Source organism: Calypte anna, chromosome 14 (genome assembly GCF_003957555.1).
Source record: "Calypte anna isolate BGI_N300 chromosome 14, bCalAnn1_v1.p, whole genome shotgun sequence".
NCBI lineage: Eukaryota > Metazoa > Chordata > Aves > Apodiformes > Trochilidae > Calypte > Calypte anna.
In genome coordinates this window covers 1649208-1672731 of record NC_044260.1, presented here as the reverse complement: position 1 = coordinate 1672731, position 23524 = coordinate 1649208, and the positions used below count along the sequence as shown (strand labels likewise).

At 47.4% G+C, this 23524-nt stretch overlaps 2 protein-coding genes across 2 annotated transcripts in view; one reads left to right on the top strand and one right to left on the bottom strand.

Moving 5' to 3' along the window:
- LMF1 (lipase maturation factor 1) overlaps positions 1 to 14510 on the bottom strand; it is a 182692-nt gene extending 168182 nt beyond the window's left edge. The window contains exons 1-2 of the mRNA XM_008490427.2: positions 14318 to 14510; positions 5581 to 5890 (exon numbers count right to left, since the gene is read on the bottom strand). Of these exons, the coding sequence (XP_008488649.2) occupies positions 5581 to 5890; positions 14318 to 14510 (503 nt within the window). The remainder of the gene's footprint in view (positions 1 to 5580; positions 5891 to 14317) is intronic.
- SSTR5 (somatostatin receptor 5) overlaps positions 1 to 23524 on the top strand; it is a 591623-nt gene that overhangs the window by 424972 nt on the left and 143127 nt on the right. The window lies entirely within an intron of this gene.

Here is a 23524-nt window from a genome sequence, read left to right as displayed (position 1 = left end):
AAGCTGATATCAATTAAGTCTTCAAGTCCCTCAGTACAAGCTTGTATTTCCTCCAGACAGGCAGATAAAGCATGATCCAGATTGATGGAAAAACCTTGCCTAAATCACACAGCTAAGTGCAGCCCAACACATCCATTCCTGCCTGGACAGTGATGTCTCTCAGAGCTTCCCAAGTGATCCAAGAGTACTGATGAAACCCAGGACATGCAAGCTTCTGTTCCCTACTTGAACAGCTCCTTGATCTTTCATTAGTTGCTTGCTCACAGGCAGTCAAAAAAGTCTGAATTACCCCTGCTACTTAATAAAATGTGCATTAGCTGAAATACACCCATGTGGATACGTTCATTAGCTCTTGATCTGGCTCTGGTCTGCTGGAAGCTGGAGGGGTGATTGCTCCATCTGATTTTTTCAGGTCAGACTGGGACTCTTCTGGTCTTAAGGACCTCCCTAAGTGCTGTGCCCTCATCAGAAGAGGCTCACAAACCACTCCACTTAAAAATGGGAAGGATGCTTTGCTAAATCCAGCCCCAAACTCACATGCTGACCATTTAAGAAGCTGGAGAAAGAAACTCAAAAGAGCTCCCTTTCTAACCCTAACTGGAGAGGATGACACCAGACAAAAATCCAAGTGCTTCAGACTGAAAAACCAAAACTGCAGAACCCCAGAGGAATAAGCAGGGACAAGACAAGGTCCATTTAATGGCTACTAACACCCTCCTGGAGAGGGAAAGCTCAGCCCTGAGCATCTCATCACACTTAATGGACTTCAGCCCAACCCAGTCACCAGTTCACCCCCAACCACACAAAAGACTGATTAAAGTCCTGCATAGGTCAAGTGGTTTTTAATGAGACATAAAACCCAGAAAACCTCCATGACATACAAAAGTCTTTTTTCTTTTCTCTGTTATAAACAAACTTCTGAAGGCTGTAATTTAATTGCAATTAAACTGCACTCCTCAGTCAGGCTCTGTAGTATGCCTGACCCTGTAGTAAGTCCTTAATATTAAAAACTGTTAATATGATGTTCAATCAGCTCAATAGGAATTAAAAAAAAAACCACATGGCATTTTTACCCTCAATACTTGTGCTTCACCAACATTTTCCACAAGAACAACACACTGGAAAGACTTCTGTAGCCACTTCATGCTATAATATTTTATTTATTGGCTTGTTTAAGCTGTTCCCTTGAGCTCCTGTAACTCTACCAGAATCTTAGTCCTGAAAGAAGAAAAAAAGGGCAACAGGATTTGAAATCCCACAATTCCAGCTTTTGTATCAAGTGTCTTCCAAACTGCACTACCAGTGGGCAATGTGCTTTGTAAAATGAAAAAGCACAATAACCAAGGGAAAGGAAAGGGTTTCAAAGAGGGGGTGGGTGGTTCAGTGAGGAAACAACAGAAGAAGAAAGAGGAGATCAGTGGCAGAGTAGTTGAAAAGTTTGTTTTTATAAGAAAATGTAATAGCTCTCTGGAGACACCTTACTGGGGGATAAAAGTGATTTTATTCCACAATTACAAATTCACTTTAGAAGTGCATTAAGTAGTGCTGGTACCAAAATGATTTAACTTTTGCTGGAATGCCTCTCCCAGAGAGCTTGTCCTGCCCAAAGGGCTTCTGCTGCTGCTGGTCCCTGTGTCCCAGCAGAAACCAGAGGGAATAAAAGCACAAACGGAGGTTTCACGAGGTCTGCAACAAGAATTTTTCCTTTTAAACAAAGGGGCAGCTTTGCCCATTCTTGTTTACATGTAGGACAATATTCAGGAGGGAGGAAGAAGGAAGAAAGGCAAAGCCATTTGTTCTGGACTTTCCACAGACTGAACCTTCAGGAAAAACCCTACCTAGGATTTGCAGGACTGCAAAATGGATGCTGGCATATGGGGAACTGCCACAGAATCTTTTTAAGCATCTTTAGCTTCATGAAATAACTTCCTATTATACCCAGGCTAGAGCCACGTTTTGCTATTATTATTTTACTGAAATTAGGCATCGTTTGCAGGAATTAAAAGAAAAAACAAGGCTAAAATTAACAGAACTGTTTAACATTTTGCCCAGCCTGCAGGTCAGACCTTGAATATTCTTTTGCACTGCCAGATTTTTAGATCCTTGACAGTCTCCTCCTACTTAAAAAGGGAAAAAAAAAATCCAGTATTTTAGGAGAGACAAACTGAGCTTCTAATGCAAGCGTGGCAGCACTGTATGCATGCCCTGTGACCCAGAGAACATCTCCAGGTTTAGTCTAAGAAGCTCCCAAACACCAGAGCTGTTTTGGGAACAGAGTGCCCAGAACTACAAAAGCATCCCAGTTCATCCCACTGTGGCAATGGCAACCTTGGCCCCTGCATTTCACAGCTCCCAAAATTCAGACTGAAAGCTTTAGGGGACAGCACATCATGCTTCAGACACCTCCCCTGTCCAAGTGGAAAAATTCAGAGCCAGGACAACAACCCCAGCTCCATCTCCCTGGATTTCAGGTTGGCCAAAGCAATCCTCATCCCACCAAATCCCTTACAAACCCTTCCCATCCATCACCCTGCTCCAGGAGCAGCTTGGAGAGGCTCCTCCAAGACCTTCAGCTGGTCCCTCACCACTGCTTGGTTGTCCCCAGTGTGTCCCCAGGCATTCATTCAGTTGTCCCCCAGCTCAGAGCTGGAGGTTGGCAGTGCCAGGGGCAGGCAAGGAACACGTCCTGCCCTTCAAAGGAGAGATTTTGCTCTTCTAAAGCTTCCTCTGAGCCTGAGCCTGAGCCCCAGCCAGCTGGACAGCAGTTGAAAGCCTTGCTCCCTTCAGCAGCTCCCAAGGATCTGGAGACTCCATCCCAAAACAAATAGAAACATTTAAAATTAAAATAGAAAAAAAAAAAAAAAAGGCGATAAAAGGAATAAATTGTTCCTCCCTGGCCTAAAAAGAGGAGAACTCTATTCTTCCTTATCACCCTGTATCTTCCTTGAACTGGTTTTTTTCCCCACAAGGGATTATTTCTGGATTGGGTCAGCCCAGCAGATCTGGTTTGCAGGAGTCAGCACCTGCCAGATGAAGAGAAACACTAAGACAGTGCAATAAAGACAAAACCAGTGTGGCCACAGGAGGAATTTCTTCCTCATTTTCAGATGCTGAGCTGTCTCTTAACTCTGATCAGAGATGCCTGACAACTTTGTCATCTCCCCCTTGGTAAGAATTTGCTGTGGTCTTCAACAGATGCTTTGGAGAACAATCAGAGCTCATCACAGCCTCTCAACGCATCCAAATTTCAGGGTAAATCAAAGCTAACAGACCATCTATCCCCACCCAGAAACCAGGATGAAAAGGGAATTTTAAAGCCAGCTTTAATTTGAAGGCCAATCCTGCCACCCACCCACCCATGGTCGGCAGCAGAATTAAGGAGATTTCAGGTACTCTTAGCTCATCCCCTGAGCCACCACCAACCCCTGAAGGATGGCTAAAAATCAGCTAATGCTTCCTTTGCTTTTTTTCCCCTGTGTTTACTTGCACTGGAAGCACCCAGGCACCCAGCACCCCCTTCCCCAGGAACTGAACGTCACACTGTATGCACAATAATAATATGGTTCTGACCACCCAGTGACCCATTCCAGAGCCTCTAATGAAAAATGTAACCACAGCTGAGTGAACTCTACCTTTGGGGCTGCTTTGATTCCTTTCCCCCAAGAAGAACTTCATTTCCTGTTTAATATATTCGACGCCACAATTAAGATGAGATGAAGTTGAGGCAAAGCCTCCTTTTCCCCCTTCCTTTTTTTTTTTTTTCTTTTTTTTTTTTTTTTTTTTTTCTCACCCCTTCCCCAGAAGAACCTGACCCATTCCCTGGGTGGGTGACAGCTGTGCCACCAGGAGCCACCTGCCTGGGCCACAGCAGCTTTTTTAACTCTCAATCTGAACTTTCAAAGGAGGAAAACAACCCAGCCTTATCTCAAACATCAAGAGTCAATTCCTTTCAACCACAGCATCCACAAAAGCCAAACCCTGGGCTCCACTTGCATTCCTGCTCCCAGCTCATGAGTTGCAGGGACCCAGGGTTTGGCCCTGAGCTTCTAAATCCCCCCCTCAGGAAGAGGACATGGTCTGCTGGGCACTGGCTGCTCCCTTCTCTATCTTGAAAGATGACAAAAACCCCAAGAATTCAACACCCACAACCCAAGACTGTCACCCCTCCAGCAGAGAGGATCTCAGACCTCTGCCTGTACCAGGAAAAGCCACTGGGACCAGCATGAAACACCCCAACAAGACACAGAGAACACATTCCAGTTACCTTTTTCTTAAGGATCAAAACTGTAAAAAACATTATAGGGTTTTTTTTATGCTATAGGCACAGCACCAGAAAGCCCATCATGCCAATGTCTTAGCCCCAGGAGCAAACCAGATCAAACCTACGGCCTCAGGAGTCACTGCAGCTCCAGCTTTCAGGTACAAAACCTTTGCAGCTTGATGGGGAGGTTGTTAGGGTTTGTTTGGGTTTTTTTTTTTTTTCACCTCCTCAAACAGAAAGAAATCAAGGAACACATCCAGAATTGCTGCTACACTGACACAGGCTCCTGTACCTCTGGAAATGGAAATGGTTGATGCTGGAATTCTTGCCCTGTGGCATAAAACACCCAGGAAAACAGACAAGTGACTTTGGAGTAACTTGGAAAACGGGCAGGAGGAAACCATCCACTGAGTTATTTTTCAAACTTTCTTGTTTATTCACAGTCTTAAGCTCATGCTGAGTTAACTGCTCAGAGAACAGAGCTTTTCAGTGAAGCTGTTTCCTTCACCCACTTACATACCATGGGGAGTAGGATGGGAATGACTAGGAAGGACAAGACTGAAGCCCAAGCACATACAATTCCATAAAGTAAAATCCACTGAGCCAGTCTGTAGGGAAGGTGTCCTGTCACCTGGTGCAAAGCCAGGAGATTTGGGAAGAACATCCCAGTGACACAGCTCCTACCATATCCAGAGCTTGGGCATTTCTTCATAGCACAGCTTTTTACCTGCCCAAAGTTACCACACCACCTCTGCTACAGGCAGAGAGGTACCAGAAGAGGTGAACTAATGAAATTTGGGGTTTTAAGAGCCCACCCTCTTTTAACCACTGTGTCTGGAGCCTCAGAAAGTGTGAGGACCACCTAAAGGCTTTTTGCACCCCAGCTTTTCCCTGCAGCAAGCCAATATGCAGACAGTCACCAATTCTCCTTTACTTTTTCCCTTTATGTATTTATCTTGAGTGTTCCAGCTCTCTTCTGGAGAAAACTGAAAACCGAGAAACCATCCCAAAGGGAATTATTAGGGGAATTCCCTTGCAAGAGGCATCAGGGACTCCAGAGCAGGGAACAAAGGTGTAGCATGGTGTGCTGCCAGTTTGCTTCTCACAGAGGACAACAGAAACCAGGGCAGATATTCCAGGTGAAAAAGAAAGCACGGACATGCCCATAACTCATTAATGCCAAACTCTTTCATTATCTGACATTCCTCCATCCCTCCTGACCACATCACCAAACTTAAAGGGCAATGGAAAGTCAACTTGTGCAACGAAAAGCAAAGAGATTACAAAGCAAAACAAAGCTCTCCAGCTTCTTAACCTACCAGATCTGTCCCACGTTGACCAACGAGAGGTAGAGGAGCCACAGGACAGCCATGAGGACCATGTTTGCACATCCAGTTATCAACACAAAGGCTGAAGTTGCCAGGCCAAAGAGGGAGAGGTAGTCCAAGATGCTGTCCATGTCTGACCAGTCCAGAAACCAGATGATTGTTGGTGCATAGCTCAAAGCATCCAGGTTTATCTTGCCTTTGAAATACTTTTTAACACTCTGGAGGTAGAGTTTACAGGGGAGCAGCCCCTTCTCTCCTATGAGCTGCTTGTTTTGGTGATATGCCACCAGGAAGGCCACAACTAGAGAAAAACAAAGAGGAGGAAAAAAAAAAATATCAGTATTAGAAATCTTCCAGGCTAAAGTATGTCTTTTGAGTCCAAGTTACAGAGGTACATTCAGGCAGAGGGAAGGATTTTATTCAGATGTCCTCATCTCCATTAAAATAGAAGACAGCAACCAGCATGCAGAAGGCAGATGAATGCTGGAAATACAGTCTCTGCCTTCACACCGAGTCTGTCCTGAGATAATTCTCTTTTCAACAGCTGGAAGGGACTTGCCACTTGCTTCAGGCAAACTCAACAATGCACTTGTGGGAAAAGTTCCTTGGAACTGAGCAATCTGACCCAAAGCAGCAGCAGGGGCTGAGCCCAGCTCCACTCCTGACCTGGGGAAAGCCCCAGACACCACTCATGGAATCATCTTAAGAGCACTGCAGAGTGGGAGTGAAAGGGAAGAAATCATTGCAAAGCTTTCAGACAGAGTTTCCTTTCTAAAAAAGAAAAAAAAAAAAAAAGCATTTAGAAAGAAGACACAGAGAAGCCCTCAGTTCTTGCACAGCTGAAGAAGCCAGAAGAGGACCCACAGCTCAGCTTTGCAGCACCAAGAACCCAGCTGGATCTTCTGATCCTCCCATTGCAGCTCCCCAAAACTTCTGCAGGGGTTTTGGCCATGTTTGCAGAGCTGAGTTTTGTTGGGGATGATGCTTTACAACCCACAGCAGGCAAAGTTCCTGCAAAGTTCCTCTGACTCCAGTGGGCAACATAGCTCCGTTTATTCATTTATTCATCACACTCTCTGGGCACCTATCAAGCATTGGAGCATTTCCTTACACCTAAAACACTTCTTATTTCAAAATATTATTGTTAATAAGTCAGCTTAGGCTCATTCACACCATTCAAGAGGTGTCCAAAAGACACCTTCATTTTTTTTGGCAGCCTGATGGTTATACACTGCAGAATGCAGGAGTCATGCTATGGGTTGACCTGGATCCTCTCACAGCCTGGTAGGTTGGAAATACAAAGTCTTAATACTTTCCTGTCCTCTAAATTGCTACTTTTTTCCATGTCACTACATCTCTCCCATTTATAGTGTTTAAGCTCTTGCACTGGACAATCTTAGACCAGCCAGATGCTTTTTTTATACAGCACATAAGCAATTTAATTACAGATCACAGCCCTAGAATTTGATGTTCTACAGAGAAAGTTGGTCAGCTTCGAGGGATTATCTCATATTTTAGGAATCTCCTCCAGTTACCAATTTGCAGTTTGGAACTGCAGTAATCTCCATTTCTCAGGGAAAAAAAAAAAAAAACAACAAAATGATGAATGGTGACATTTCCTGATCAGGCTCCATACATTTTGCTCCCAGCAGCTAACTTACCCCTCTCTCCAACATTATCCCAACTCCAGCCACATCACATGCAGCAATACCAAAGGCTGATCTGTTCCACCCCCAGTTAATGATCAAATCTGATTCCTTTCTTATCTGAACCCTGTCATTCTGCAAACAAAAATCCGGGTGTTCCTCTGGCTGGTGTCTCTCACTGCTGGAAAGTCTATGTGAAAAAAATATCCCAAGTTCAGGCCCAGATTCCTCTTTCTTTGATGTCTGACCAGCAACCAAATGTCTGCAGCCCCAGGGAATAAAAATAAATGTCCCATTCCCTGCAGACACACACAAAGGTCCCCAGTGGGCTTCAGTTAATCCACTTAAGACTTACTCCATCTCTTTGCACCCGCTGTCTATTTAGTTCTCATATGAAAAAAAACCCCTAAAACTCACAATCCCATGTGGCCAGGAGGTCACCAAGAGGGTCCCCATGGAGTTCACCAGATCTCAAATGACACTGCTAACACAATAAAGTTGGGGGTTTAATTGCTTGCATCTCTTTTATACCCAGGGAAGGGTTTTACAAACTAATAAAAGACGTGCAGAATATTTCACTCAATTATGGAGAGGCAGGGACAAGAGAAAAAAAACACAACTATAGCTCCAAAGAACCAGCTCTGGACTGCAAATGAAGTGATTTATATTTTAGACTATTCATATTTTTCTACCAGTGTTTGGGCAAACAGTATAAGCAGGAAGCCTGACACATGAAACAAGCAGAAATACACTGCTTCTGAGCCTCAGACAGCTTCATATCTTCACTTTTTGTTTAAAAAAGAAAAAAGATCAACTCTGCCTTAAAACTCCACGGCTTGACTTCCCCAGTTATTGCTGCAGTTTTCCAAAAGTGCTAATCAAATTCACCCCTAAATGCTACAGAAATTATTGCCCCAGCCCATAACTGCAAAGCAAGTTTAGATTTTCTTTTAAAAAAAGAAAAAAAAAATCTAAATTAGCCCCCTGTGCAGTATGCAAGATAAACAAGGAAAGGGTAAATTAGGAAAAGCAAACTCCAGCAATTGCAGAAAAGCACACATTGGATGTATGAAATACTGCATTATAGCCTGCCAGGAACTGCACATCTAAAGCTTGCCCAGTTTGGGCTCCAAAAGTGCTTTTTCTCCCAGAACCCTGACTTCTCCCAAGCCCCTGGTGCTGCACAGAGTTCATTTCTCATCACTTCACCCCTCACCCCCATCAAGAGCAGCCTAACCCTAAACCACTGGGTTTTCCACCTGGGTTTGGGTCCATCAGAGCACAGCTGGCAGCATCTCCCAGATGGGACCTGGACCCCAAGCCCCAAGCTGAGCTGCTGGCTCCTACCCTGCTCCCTTCTCCACTCCTTTCCAGCACCTTTTGGAGCACATCTTGGAAAGGCAGCACCTGATGCTCAAACCTCCCCACCACCTTGTCCAGACCCCCTCTCCTGGGCACCAACAAAACCTTCAAGAGGTTTCACCCCGCAGGCAGCAGCTCCCAGCCCCGTGCAACCAGCAAAAGGAAAGACAAATTCTGCAGAGGATTTCAGCAGCACAGGAGATGGCCATATCCATGGGAAAAGAAGGGAAGTTATTTATCAGCTTGTCATCACTTCCACTGCCTCCACTCCTCTGGAGAAGGTTTGTCTTTAAATTGCATTTAACACAGAACCTGCTCCCTTCTCCAGGAACCTTCCCCTTGATCTTGGCTCAGTGAGGGGAGTGCTGGAGGTGGGGGGAATCCTTTATGGCCCCAAAGCCCTTGCTTTTCTGCTTCCTTACAGCCTATTCTAAAACTTCTCTCCCTCTGGCCTTGCATTTGGGGATTTTCCCCTCTCTATCTTTCCCTTGAGCACTGGCTGGTATGGGTTCAGCCATCCCATGGGATTCAAGGCATGGATGGAGCCACTGGCACTGCACCCACCTCAGCCTCTCCAAGGCTCAGGGATGTTCTGAGCTCTGGCAGCAAAGAGGAAAAGGGCTGACAAAAGGGAGCCTGAACTGGAAGCCACTGGGCCACTTGGTCATAAACCAAGCTGCAAGACTCCACATCCCACTGAGGAAAAGCTGCCTTAGCTGGGTTCCTAATCCAGGAACATTTCCTGCAGACTCCCAGCACACCTCCAAGTATCCAACCCAGACACAAAACCCCATCCCCTTGCACATCACCCCTGTGGCTGCTCACTGCCTGAACTCTTCAGCAATGCACCCAGGATTTGGGTCCCTTCAGCCCATGTCAGTCTCCTCTGTTCCACCTGAAGCACTTTGCTGCTCAACTTCAGACTATTTGCTCCTTTGCAGAGTGAAAAAACTCAGCGACTCCCAAGCTCCCTCCCACTCAGGAGGGAGACAGAGCCTTTGACAGCTCACATGGGAGCACACTCCTCTACCTGCTGCCAGCTGATCTTTACATAAGTAATGCATGTAAATTGGCAGCAACTGCTAATAGACCTTCACTACTTATTCTCAACTCAGCTGGTGCCTTACTGTACTTTTCCATTAATTCCCCCCCCCCCATCCACCTTATCCTTCCCCTCCCAGCCTCCTCTCTCCCGAGTCTGAACACGTTTCTTGTTCCAACCCATGTGCTACCAATAAACACAACCCAAGCATGAAACACACAAGTGTCCCCCCCTCTGAAATGATTTGCTCCATCCATACTGCCCTGGCACCTCCGTTCCTTTCCCCCAGTCCAGGCTCAGCCTGTCATGGTAGGAGAATGAGGGAATCCCATTCTTCATGCTCTGTAAAGATTTAAAGATGTGAAATCCCAAACTTTCCGGTCATATGGCTTTCTCTCTCTCCCATTAAGAGAAGTCTTAACTTTTGCTTCAAGCCCAAACCACAAGAAGAAATGAACCAAGAGCTTTGCATGAAAACCAAACTACGTTTTGCACACACACAAAAATATCTGCGTGGAGTTATACATCAAGTGCACCTCTGACCCAAAAAAGGCATTCAGAACAGGCCCTATGCTGGATGCTGGCAAGCTGAGGTTGTGCTACTGAAAAGAAAAGAACATTCACAGGCTTTTCATTATCATCAGAGAAATGAATCAAGTGAGTTTGCAACTGATAAATTCCCCAGCAAAGATTTGTAACACAGAAGCAGCAACTCCATAGCACTGAGCAAAGAGGCAGAGTGAAACCAAAGCACCTTTTGCCTCCTGCAACCCTATAGCCATAAATAAACACACAACAAGGTAGTTTGTTCCTAGCACTTTTTCTTTAAGCACTGCTAACAAGCTCCCCTATAGGAACCAGGTTGTTCAAAACCCCCCCAGCTGGAGGATGCTCTGAGAAGATTCCTCTGCTCCAGCCCAGCTCTGGGCAAGCAGCAAACTGGGAGACAGATTTTCTCCTCCTCAGTTAGCATTTCCCTTCACCTGTCTCTGCTTCGTAGGGATTTATCTTCCCCACAGTGCAAATGCTTTGCTCAGGACCAAGCACAACCCCATCTCACTTACACAGCTCCTTCGTGCAGAGTTACACAGGGGTCATGCAGCTCACTAAGAGCACACATATTGCATTTGTTGTAGACTTGCTAACCAGCACGGGGCTGAAATAAAACCTTTGAGGGGAGAAAAAGCATTAGAAGATGTACTAAAATCCTGACTGGACGTTAGGGCAAGCTGAAAGCTACTGGGAGCCTTTTAATGTAACAGAGGAGAAGAGACAAGGAAAAGCAGAGTCAGAGAGGAGGAAGGACACTGGGGAGAGCCAGGAACCTACAGAAAACCCCTGAGAAGGCTTTAGATTTCAGAATCAGGAAGGAATAGCTTGAACATCCCGTGGCTCTAGCTCTGAGGAAAGAAAATACTACAGTTAAACAATACATAAGGAGAAGATAAACTGGATTTAAATAATAGCTTTTATTTCAAAGCACTCTAGAGAGCCTGGCTGAAATTGGGAAGGGTGGTATCTAATTACTTAAACTTCCACATCTGGAATCTGATGATAGCAATCATGCAAAAAGGGGCACTTAGCAATGATTTAGAAGGGGGGTGAAGGGAGCAAATAATGCACATTTGCCATCAAGAGCTTTGGGACCAGCTATTTACCTGGAGGAGAACTCCCAATAAGACCTCAAAGACTTTATGCATTTCCAAAATGTCAATCCTGCCACAAAGAAAAACACACAGTGGAAGACCAGGGCAGAAATCCTTCAAATGTCAAACCAGTGTTTCTCCAAGCCTCCCATTCCCATGAATTACTCCATTAGGGATTGCAATTAGCCACTTAGGGACAGGCTGCAGAAATCTAGGAGATAAATCTCTGTGGCACACCAGTACTATACAAAGATGCTTCTAGAGAAACAGAAAGAGGGGTCTGGGCAGAAGAGCCCAGGATAAGACCTCCATGGGTGTTCTCTTCCTCAGTGTCCAAAACTGGATTCTGTTTTACTTCCCACTCTCCTCCTCCAAAAGGGTTTTAGCACTTGGTCTGCCCACATTTGGTGAAGTGGAAAAAGAGGTCCTGGATTTGAAAATCCACAGCCTGTCAGTTATAAGAATTTAAGTCTCACCTAATTTACAAGTGCACAGGGTTAGCTACTATTAAAACCAGAATTGCCCAGCCAGGTGTTTCATTTGCCTTAGTGCTCAGCTGGGAGGACCCCACTGGCACAGCCCTGCTGCTAAGAGGAAACCTCCCAGAGCACTTCCAGCTTGGATCTGTTTTCCCAGTCCTGCAAGGAGCAGGTGGCCCTGGTCACTCCTGACCTCCAGGAATCATCAGATCCTTTCCCACCTTCCCATCTCTAGCTTGCCTCTCAGACAACAGCTGCTTTGCTAGGGACTTCCCAAGCTCTGGCTGCTTCTGAAAACCCCCTTAAATATATATATATATATAAAAAATAAAATATAGAGAGAGTTGTTGTAACTAAAAGGGGTGGGGGAGATGGGAGGGGACACAGAAGGACACTTCACACCTGCCTTGTCCTCCTTCCACAGGAGGAGATCCAGCTGCACTGATGAGCAGAAGCTGCAATCATCAGGGGGTCACCACTTCCCTGATACTTTATTTAACACAAGGTCCCACCCCAAAGGATTTGTTGCTTAACACTGTAGGAATGAAGGGGTTATGTTTAAATGGGTGAAATGGAAGATAGGGGGAAAACCAGCCCACTACTGAGGAATGTCAGGCTGTCCCAGGGGCATCAACCATTTCCTCTGCAAGCCCAAGACTATGTGGAACCACCATCTCTGGGGAAAAAAAAAAAATAAAAATCCTCTTTCATAGTAAATGGTTCCATCTTCAGAAAAGAGCTTGGAAGAGCAGCTCGGCACAGAGGCTTTAAATTGTTTTCTGCTCTTTTTAAACCCAGGCTCTCAGAAGAGATGAAAAGGCAACCCACCTTCCCTCAGGAGCATCCCACCCTGACAGCCCTGCCATGGTTTTGCAGCCTGACAGAGGAACCTGCCTGTTCACAGTCTCTCCAGCCCAGACACACCAAACAGTTCCCACCCCAGGAGTGCTCCAGGTGTAGGCTGCACAGCATCTCCCCTGCAATAACAACCACCCTCAGAAACTGACTTGGCTCAAACATGGCCCAGGTTTTTTGGCTGTTAATCAACCCAAACAAATGCCCCAAATCACCAGATTTCAATCAAGCCTGAGTTGCATAATGAGCAGATGAACTTTTCCTCTCTTGCACCTCCTTCATTACAAAGGGCAAAGCCACTTTCCTACCCTGTTACTTCCACCTCTCCTACACAAATCCCTTCCTCTGAGGTTACCTCTCCCCTTCAGGGCCTCTTCTTCTGCCACTCCCTGATGCTCCCCTCTCCTTAGAAGCCCCAAATCCAGTTCTTCTCCCTATTTCCCATCCTTCCTCTCTCACAGCCTGCCATCTCACCTTCACCCTCTGCCTTACCTCTCCTTCTCCCTGCTGTAGCTCACCCTGAATGGGACATTCACCCCTCACCTCTTCCTGCTCCTGTTATCCCAAATCCCATCCTGCTCACCAGGTCCCCCTTGCTTGACCCCCTTCCCCACCGGACACGTCACCACCCCACAGGGCAGCGTTTCCCCCCAGCTGGGGCACATTGAGGACCCCAAATCCAGGAGTAAAAAGCAGCAGTTGGATTTTGCATATGGAAACTGCAAGCCCAGAGAGGGGAAACTCAGCAGCCTGGATTTCCACACGGGGGAATAGCAGAATCACTTTCGTTTTGATGGAAAGAGTCATAACCCCACGTTTCACCACCGCCTGAAACCAAACTAGAAACAGAGCACGTGTCAAAACCATACAAAACTACAGCTCCTGCATGGTTTTGATGCAAAATAATCCAAGCAGGCTGGCAGCCTACAAATCCTAACGATTTTGTGGACAAATCTGGGGCAAGTTTAGAATTTGTAAGGTAGTGTGTTACATGTCAGCTTCGGTTTCAATGGGAATATTTTTTAAGTGGAACACTAGTGGGCTCCAAGCACGGCTCTTGGTGTTCCTTGCCAAAAAGAAAAAAAAAAAAAAAAGTTTTAACATTAAACCATTTTAAAGTCGAGTCAATTCTAGGTCCCAGCTGGAAGTGTTGGCACCCAGGCATGCCACATTTCTCTGTTCTATGTAAGATGCTGAAGAGCTGCTTCTGTGGACAAGTTTCTCCCTTATGTCTGAACTATCTTGAAGAAAAAGGACTCTATCTCTGCTGATAGGTACCAGCCTCATGGGACGAGCAAATTCTCCTTCCAGTTCCACCCACACGGGAGCCCCAACTTCACCCACCACCTTCCCAGCCATCCCTGTCCCCCCAGGAACACAGGACTCGAAACCAAGCGCAATTCACCCAAACTGACATGAAATTCACCTCCATAACCAGCCACAGCCCTTTTCCCCACCACGCTGGGACCAAACCCCAAAACACCAGCACAGACACCCCCGGGGCAGGGTGGGCACCCACCACGTGGGGCTCACCCCTTACCCACAGTGGGAGTCTCACCCGAGGGGAGGTTTTGCAGCGGGGAAAGCCGGGAGGGACGGAACAACCCCGGGACATCACAGTGTCCCGAACCCAGCATCCCGGGGCTCCATCCCGGACGAAGGGAGGAAAGGGGTGCGGGGCAGCGCCCGGAAACTCACAGTAAAGCAGCGCTATGGATCGCAGCAGCACGATGCGGGTAAGCCAGAAGGTGCCCGGGAGCAGGGGTCCCACCCCGCTGCGCACCGGCCCCGCACCGGGACGCTCCGGGGTTGCGGGGCAGCTCCCGCCCCCCGCCCGCCGCTGCCTTAACCCCGCGCTGGGCGCCGCCATATCGGAACCCGCAGCGAGCATGCGTGGGGCCGGCCCGGCCCGGCCCGCCCATCAACCACCCCACCCCACCGGGGCGGGTTCGGGTTCGGGTCGGGTTTGGGTCGGGTTTGAAGGGTGGAAGAGGAGGGTGAGGCTTGAGTTGGTGTTTTGGTGGTGGGGAAGGGGAAGCGCTGGAGGGATCTGTGGGAAAATGGAGTTTGCGCGCCCCTTGGAAAAGCGGCGAGAAAGAGCAAAGTGCAAAAAAAAAAAAAACCAAACAAATCCAAAAGCAACACAAAACCGGGACCGAAACCCTTCATCCCCCTCCTACCCGAGGAGGTCGGGGCCGTCTGTGGGTCCGCAGCCCCCTCAGCTCAGCCCCTCTGTGCCGGGCTCCATCCCCGAGGTGAAGTTTTGAGTGAAATTCCTCGGGGTTTCAATACTCTCAGCTTCCGAAGCCGATGTGTTTCCCTACTACGGATGGTCACAGCCATCAAGCGGCTGACTCCGTGCTGAGTTCATAAATATTGAGGTTTTTTTTTAGCAGAATTGCTCCGATAAAACATCCGCGCAGCCAGAGATGCGCTGGGACGGGTCCCGCGTAGCCCGGTGAAGCGAAAGCTTCCGAGCTCTAAACTCTGTGATGGTGTCTGAGAAAGTATCTGTTATCAGGTGTAACATTATTCAGTGCTTTTCAGCCTGTAAACCGGTCCCTTCTAAATGCCTCTTTTGTTTTTTCCAGTTTCCCATCACCGCTGCTTTCATTGTTCTTCTTCGGGAAAAAAAAAAAAAAAAAAAAAAAAAAAAAAAAAAAAAAAAAACACAACCCAACAAAAAACCCTACATAATGGTGCATTGTATAGGGAAAGAAAAATAAGCTATTTGTTAAATGCCTCTGGTATACTGCAGGTTCGTTCTCCCTTTGGATTAGCCAGGAGGTTTGGCTGATAAATGTAAATAGATGGAAGCTGATGGTTTCCTTTGTGGGGTCTTTATGAAAGGCAAATTTGCCTTTATGAAAGGCAAATTCCACATTAAATGGAAGTGTCTGTAAAACAAACTGGATAATTGAGGAAATTACTGAGGAAAAGCGGAGGGTTTAGGCTAAAGATGTAGCACATAAATAAATAAATAAATAAGTGATTGGAGTTGGGAAGGGAACAGGGAACTCGAATGGTTTCCAGTGCAGAACCCTCTGAGACCTGCCAGACGTGCACGGTGGGATGGGAGTGAACACCAGACTCAGCCAACCCCAGTTTTGGGGACATTGTGTGTCACCTTATGATGACACGATTGAATCATAGAATCATAGAATTAGCCGGGTTGGAAGGGACCTCAGAGATCATCTAGTCCAACCCTTGACCCACCGGAGCAGTTGCTAGACCATGGCACTGAGTGCCACATCCAGTCTTTTTTTAAATGTCTCCAGGGACGGAGAATCTCCCACCTCACCGGGCAGTCCATTCCATAGCCTGATCACCCTCTCCGTGAAGAAATTCTTTCTAATATCTAACCTAAACCTCCCCTGGCACAACTTAAGACTGTGTCCTCTTGTCTTGTTGAAGGTCGTCTGTGAAAAGAGTCCAGTTCCCACCTCGCTACAGCCTCCTTTCAGGGAGTTGTAGACAGCAATGAGGTCTCCCCTGAGCCTCCTCTTCTTCAGGCTGAACAGCCCCAGCTCCCTCAGCCTCTCCTCATAGGGTCTGTGCTCGAGTCCCTTCACCAGCCTGGTTGCCCTCCTTTGGACCTGTTCCAGGACCTCTACATCCTTCTTAAACTGAGGGGCCCAGAACTGGACACAGGACTCAAGCTGTGGCCTCACCAGGGCTGAGTACAGGGGCAGAATCACCTCCCTGGACCTGCTGGCCACGCTGTTCCTGAGCCAGCCCAGGATGCCATTGGCCTTCTTGGCCACCTGGGCACACTGCTGGCTCCTGTTCAGCTTCCTGGCAATCCAGACTCCCAGGTCCCTTTCTGCCTGGCTGCTCTCCAGCCACTCTGTCCCCAGCCTGGAGCTCCCCATGGGGTTGTTGTGGCCAAAGTGCAGGACCCGGCACTTGGCCTTGTTGAACCTCATCCCGTTGGGATCAGCCCAGCTCTCCAGTCTGTCCAGGTCCCTCTGCAGAGCCCTCCTGCCTTCGAGTTGGTCCACACTTCCTCCCAGCTTGGTGTCATCTGCGAATTTGCTGATGATGGACTCAATCCCTTCGTCTAAGTCGCCGATAAAGATATTAAACAGAACTGGGCCCAACACTGATCCCTGGGGGACACCACTAGTGACCGGCTGCCAACTGGATGCAGCCCCGTTCAGCACCACTCTCTGGGCCCGGCCCTCCAGCCAGTTCCTAACCCAGCACAGGGTGCTCCTGTCCAAGCTGGGGGCTGACAGCTTTTTCAGGAGAATGCTATGGGGGACGGTGTCAAAGGCTTTGCTGAAATCCAGGTAGACCACATCTATTAAATGGCACAAAAATGTTTTTATTCTAAGGGATTGATCCAACCGTGATAAAAGTCGACAAAAGCCTTTCCTCTGGCTTTGGATCACGCTGTAGAGGAAAATGTGGGATAAAATGGGACATTAGGACATCAAGTGACCTGCTTCCTCTTCTGATTTCCTGCTGGCACATGGCTTTGTGCAGAGCATCATCTGGGGTGGGCTTTTCCCCTTTCTTACCTATTTACCATCAGCTTTGGTTTGATTTTCAGGTCACGCCTTTCCCTCTCGTTCCCCCCTTTTTTAAAGCTGAGCATCAAAAAAAAAAAACAAAAAAACAAAAAAGAAAAACAATGTGAAAAACTGAGCACGTAAGGCAAGCAAGATATTGAAGAGGGAGGCTCTGAGCCCTTGGAAGTCTCAAAGGGAAAGTGATTCATAAATGTCAGGCGTGCAGGCAGGGGCTGAGGCATCATTGATGCTGATCTTCATTCAACAAACCACTCGCTGCCACGTCCCCCCCTTCCAACCCTATTTTGCTGTGTTCCAAACAGCTGCAAAAGTGCCAGAGAAACAAGCATTTACTGTCACAGCACCCAGCAGCTGTCCCCACCAGCACCTCAACCCTGCTGTCCCTGGCACCCTAAATTACTCTGTGTTCATTCAGGTCTAGGCTTTCGCCCCTCTGGCTGCCAGGAATTGGGTTTAAAGAAAACAGAGCAAGTGAATGCGTGCAGAAATCACTGGTTTGTAAAGCAGCATTAACAGTTGGGGACGCCTCTAAAGAAAACATACATTCAGTTATGGATAATGCAGTTATACACAAACCCACGGAGCATTCAGCTGCATTTGCTAAAAGGGAGGTGGGGAATCTTGCAAAGAATTTGGGAGCTTCCTTCTGCCAGTTAGAATTGTTCCTGAGGTAATATTTTTTCCATTAAAATCCCTCATCCTTCCCCGTGGAAATCTGATCTTTCATTCCGAGGTTAGGGAGATTAAGGCTGAGAAGGATTTTCAGAGGAAGAATTACCTTTCTATTTTTATTTTTTTCTCTTTTTTTTCCTCCTGTATTTGTACAGCATCTGTAATGAAACGGTGCTGGTTTAGAAGAGGGATTCCTAAGTGTTACCATAGGACAAATAATTAATAATCACAGGAATCATCATTAACAGAGTTGTATTTCTCCATCATTTTGAAAAGATGCTGCCCAGCCTGCACAGGGCAGGAGGAAGGAAAAGATCTCGTGCCAGACTCTCACCTGTGTCTTATTGATCCACAACAGCAAAGTTGGGTTTGTTGCTGGGATCTTGGAATATTTGACCAGAAATAACACACTGGCTTATCTTTCCCTTTCCACCTGGTTTTGGTTTCTGTGTGTGCATGTTTTCTGAGACTGAAAGAGGTGTCCATCCCTGTCGGGTGTGATTGCTCTCCCCCTCAGGTCTTAAGCTGCCAGCTTCAATGTGCAGCTTCAAGATAAAAACTCAGAACAAACCCCTGGTTAACTTTTTTTTCCCCTCTTGAATACTAAAAAAAACCCCAAAAAACAAAAAACCAAACAAAAAAACCCCCCACAACCCTGCAACATTAAAAAGTATATTTAATTTTTAGTAATGTTTATGTTATTTTACTTCAGCTGAAATTCCCCAGCAGGCCAAATGTCAAGATTTCCATGGAGCCCTCACTGCCTTTGGCTCTCACTGAAGTCAAAGCTTTCTAGAACTGAATATCCTTTTCCTCAGATACCTGCTGCCATGCTGAAGCCCAGAAAAAGGCTGAAGAACCCCATGCGCTCCTCATCTCCTGCATTTCAGGCTGGAGAGAGGTCAGTGGAGTCTTGCCCAGTGCAGGTGGCAGAGTTTCTTGGACCAACACCAGGTAACAGGGGCTCCTGGGTTGGAACTGAGCTGCTAGGGGACACATGGTCCTCCACAGTTTGTCACATAGCTGCCAAACTACTCCTGTCTGGAAAAATAAGGGATACCAGAGGCTGAGCACTCCATTATCCCAGTAAAAATTAATATTAAACTAATATTTAAGCCTCTCTCCTTCCCCCCTGTTCTCAGCAGGCTGCAGCACCTCTGCAAGGTGTGCACGTTTGCATCTGCTCACAGTGATGGGAAGTCCCCAGATCTTCATAATCCACAGAAACACAGGTTTTGGATGAGGCTGTGCATTAATATCTTGAAGGGAGCAGAGAGTGACTTTTATGACAGCACACAGGTATTTTCCACTCCTTCTGGACAGGTGAAAGGAAGGATTTCAAGAGCACAGCTAAAGCATGGTGGTGGGAGCTGTGGAAATGCCAAGGAGTAAATACCCAAAGTGTTACTTAAAATCTGCAAAATGGTTCTGTCTCTTTTATTCCTGAATTGTTTAGAGCAGCAAAGCTCATTTCATCTGAACAGAAGACAAATATTGGACCTAAACTAATCTGCAAGCAGCTGAGCAACATCAATTTAGCCTGAAAGTTGGGTGAGCAGATACTAGTTGTGTGCTGGAGCCTTCCCAAGCACACAGAGGATTGGACCCATCACTAAAGTTCATCTTGAAAGCAAAGCTTTTCAGCTCTGCTGCTGATTTGTTAACTGAAATGAGCTGAAAGTTACCACTGGTTATTCGGGTTTTGTTGGTTTATTTTTTGTTGTTGTTGTTGTTTGCTGTTTTTTGGTTTGGTTTGGTTTTTTTTTCAGATATCAGGAGCTTTCCTGGCCAGGCCTGAGCATTATTTCACAGCAATCTCTTATCTGCCACCAAAGGGCTGTATCCTCTGAGCATTAATCCTGCAGATGTCAGAGGCTTACTTTAACACGACGTGTAGGTTATTCTTATCTGATCAGAGGTTGTTTTTTCTTCCCCTCTAAGCCTCTTTCTATTTGCTCTTTGAAATTCCCATGTAAAAACTGCTGGCAGTTCAAAGGTAGCCAATTTTTTTTTTTGGAAAAATGATAACTTCACCACTTGATCAGATTAAGGGATAAAAAGCCCACCTCTGGGCTGGGCCTCCACCCAGCCAGGGAAGGGAGCAGGACATGTGCCTGGTGAAGAACATCTCCTCTCATGTGCAGGGGTTCCCAGGTGCCCTTCATGCTCTGAAAGTGCCTTCCCTTTCTTCTCCTGCAGGTGACATTTCTCCTTCTTGTCATCAATAAGGCTCTGGTTGTTCTGAAGGCAACACACACACAGTTATTTCTCCATAACAAGCAGGCACAGCAGAGAAGAACTGGGATGGGCCATCAAGTCACCTCCATCCCATGGGGATTTTGAGGGTTTCCAGGTGACAAATGGCAAAGTGATGGAGCCAAGCACATAGAACAGAACTCCTAATTGCCTAATCCCCAGCAATGACCAGGAGCTTTACTAGAGACTGTGTCAGGCTGCAAAGAAAATGAAGCAATACTGACAGGGAGCTGCTGGACCTCTGTACTACCAAATCCTCTCTGTACATGCCCTACTTGGGTACACTTTTTAAGGCAATGGAAATCTTAGTTCTTACCTTCCAGAACTGCACCCTTTTCCTGGAAATCTGAACATCAGGGCCACCCCGCAGCTGGCTGGGTAAAGACAAAAGTCTTTGGCCAGGTCTAGGTGATGTAGCTTGTGGGATTACTGAGAGACCTGCCCTGGGCTCCATCATTTGCCCATCCCTGTGCAAACAGCACTTGGTACTCACTCATACAAAATTTGAACATACAAACCCTGGACCCTGGAACCAACTGGTTGTCCCAGTATAACCTCATCCCATTTCATGGATGAATCAGCTTCTCAGGAAACTGGAGCTGCTGAAGTTTCATCTCAGCTTCCTGCAGCCCAGCTCAGATCAGTCTGGGGGAGCCTGGGCAGCTCTGCTCCCCTCACCAGCCCAGCTGAGAACTGACACTGAGAGACATGAAATGCTTTGTGCAAGGTCACCAAAGCAGACACCAAGCAGGACACCGGGTTCCAAGCATTACCTCTTCCTCATGCCCATCTCTGGAGGAAGGGGAAGTAATTACAAGTTGTCCTCCTCCTTCTACCTGCATTGGACAAAGAGGAATTCAAGTGTGTGGGCTGGGAAATGCAATTCCCTGCCTCAGGCAGACCTAGGGAGCCCTGAAAAGCAGCAGCTTGCAGGGGGGGGAGGAAGGAAACCAATGTCTGTAATGCCTGCTGTCCTTGGAGTCTTCTTTTGAAGGAATTTGATGGGTAGTTGAAGGCAGGGATCAGAAAATAAGAGCTCTTGTTTCTATTCCTACCTCCACGGGCTTGTTCCAAAGTGCTGAGTGTCCCCCAGATCCCTTTGCAGCCTCGGTCACACAATGAGGTTGAAATCTTCCCAGGAAAGTACCCTGCAGGAGAGACTGGCTTGGAAAAATGGCCTAAAAATGGGGATAATTTCTCTGTCTCAGCCATCTTTACACCAGATGAAAGACAATTTTCCCCGACTCACAGGATTTCAGTGGGGTCAACTTAATAAAGACCTGTGAGGCAGTCATTAGAGAAATGTGTGTTAATGATATGCCACAAAAACTGTTTTGTGAAGAGTCCAGGAACAGCACAAAGCCACCGGTGAGGAGCCCAGGGAAAGGGAAACTCTTCCACAATCTCATTAAACTTTGGATTGTGCCTTGGAAAATAAGTTCAAGTCACCCTCGCTTGCGAGTTCAACTTTTATGTTACACCTTGAGCCTTAAAGACAATACTTGGAGAAACACTTTGTAAAATTAGATTTAAAAAAAAAACAACCTTGCCCTAAAGGCAACTCACTTGGTGACTCGGCAAAGTGAAAGCTTAAATCTTGAAAAATGACTAAGAAGGAAATAAAAGGATTGTAGAATAATATCCAGTCCTGCTTTGCACTGGAAGACACTCATTTTCACACCCAGGCAGATGGACATTCAGGCACATTGAAATTCAACGTGTGCACTTAATTTCAATGTTAGAGATTGCAGTAATTAAACAAAATGCACTCAAACCTCCCATGTTCCTGGTACTTTTAAAACGCTGCCACGCTGGAAGCACTCGCAAAAATTCTACTTTTTTTCCCCTGTAAATTTTGTATTTTACTCTCTTTTTTTTTTTTTTTCCCAAGGGGTAGCAGGGCTGAGAAGGGGGAGCAGGGGCTAAAACTGGAATTTGGGGACTTGCTTTTTTTTTCCAGTCGCAATTAGAAGGCTGGATTCCTCGGATAATTAGAATCAAATGCTCCAAATAAATGCTTCAAAACTCGGGCTCGTTGGAGAGGGGCAGGGAGAGCTTTTAAAAAAGAGTTGTGGTGGGTTTGGGGGTGTTTTTGTTTGGTTTGTTTGTGTTGGGGTTGTTTTTTTTTTTTTTTTTTTTTTTTTTTTTTTTTTTTTTTTTTTTTTTTACAGAAGGGCCCGATGCTCACAGCCTCGCACCCGGAGCTGACGAGGGAGATTTTACAGCCAAACTCAACCACAGCACCCCCTCTACAGACCCAAAAGCTCACCCCGAGGTACCGCATCCTCCTCTGGTCGCTGCAAAGCCGCCGGTGTCGGGCGGGACGCGGCCAGGGCAGCCCCAGCTCTGCCCGACCACGGAGGGTCCCCGGTGTTGCGGGACCGAGCCTAGGAGGTGGAGGAGAGGAGAGGGAAGACGGAGAGAGAGGAGGCGGAGAGGTTCGTTTAGGTTGTTTTCAGCAATTTCCCACTTTCCACTCCCTGTTGGAGGAAAGATGCGCTCGGGATGCTCACGGCGGCCCCGAGGGCTGCACCGGCTGCGGGGACACACGGGCAGCTCCTGCCCCGCTTGCAACCGGGACCCACCGGGGTTTCTGCCACATACTGAGTTCCCCCGAAACTCCATCCGCAGAATAATAATAATAATAATAATAATAATAAATAAAAAAAAAGAATTAAAAAGGTAACCTGCTATCCGGAGGGCACCGACCGCCCGGTGCTCCCCGCCGGACCGGAGTCTCGGGAAGCGGCTGCGGCTGCCGCCTCATCCCGCTGCCACCGCTCCCACTTCCACACCACAGCGGTCCCGTTCCGCGGGGTTTGGAAAGTGCTCAGCAACCCGCAACTGAACCCCGCAACCCCGCTCCCCGGTACCGAGCTCCGCAGCCCCGCTCCCCGCCATCGCTCCCCCCCCCCAAGAGGAGGATCCCCGCCGCACACCGGGGGATATAAACCACATCCCCGCCAGTACCGCGGTGCAGTGAAGCCCCACGACAATTAACAGCGAGAAAAAGAGAGAGGCGAGCTCCACGCATCCCCCCCCGACAGAGAGCCCGGGCCGTGGCCAACCACCCCCGGGGCTACGGGACCCCGCGGTAGCGGCAGCGGGACCCGGCGGAGGAAGGGCAGGAGCGCGGCCCCTCCTCCTTTGCAAATAATGCATCCCGGGCAGCCAATGGGAAGCTGCTCCGGGGGCGGGGCCTCTTTCCCTCCCCTTAAAGTCACTTGTTGCCAGGGGCCGCGTTTCGCACTGGACGTGGAGCGCAGCGGCAGGCGCGGAGGGGGCGCCGGGACGGGACAACACGGCAGCAGGACTGGTTTTGCTTGATTTTTATTTTTTTCAGCTGATTTTCGCTTATTTGTAGCTTTTTTTTTTTCTGCTTGTTTTGGTTTTTGTCTTGTTTTTAATTATTTTTTTTTTCGGGTGTCCCCCGGAGGGCTGC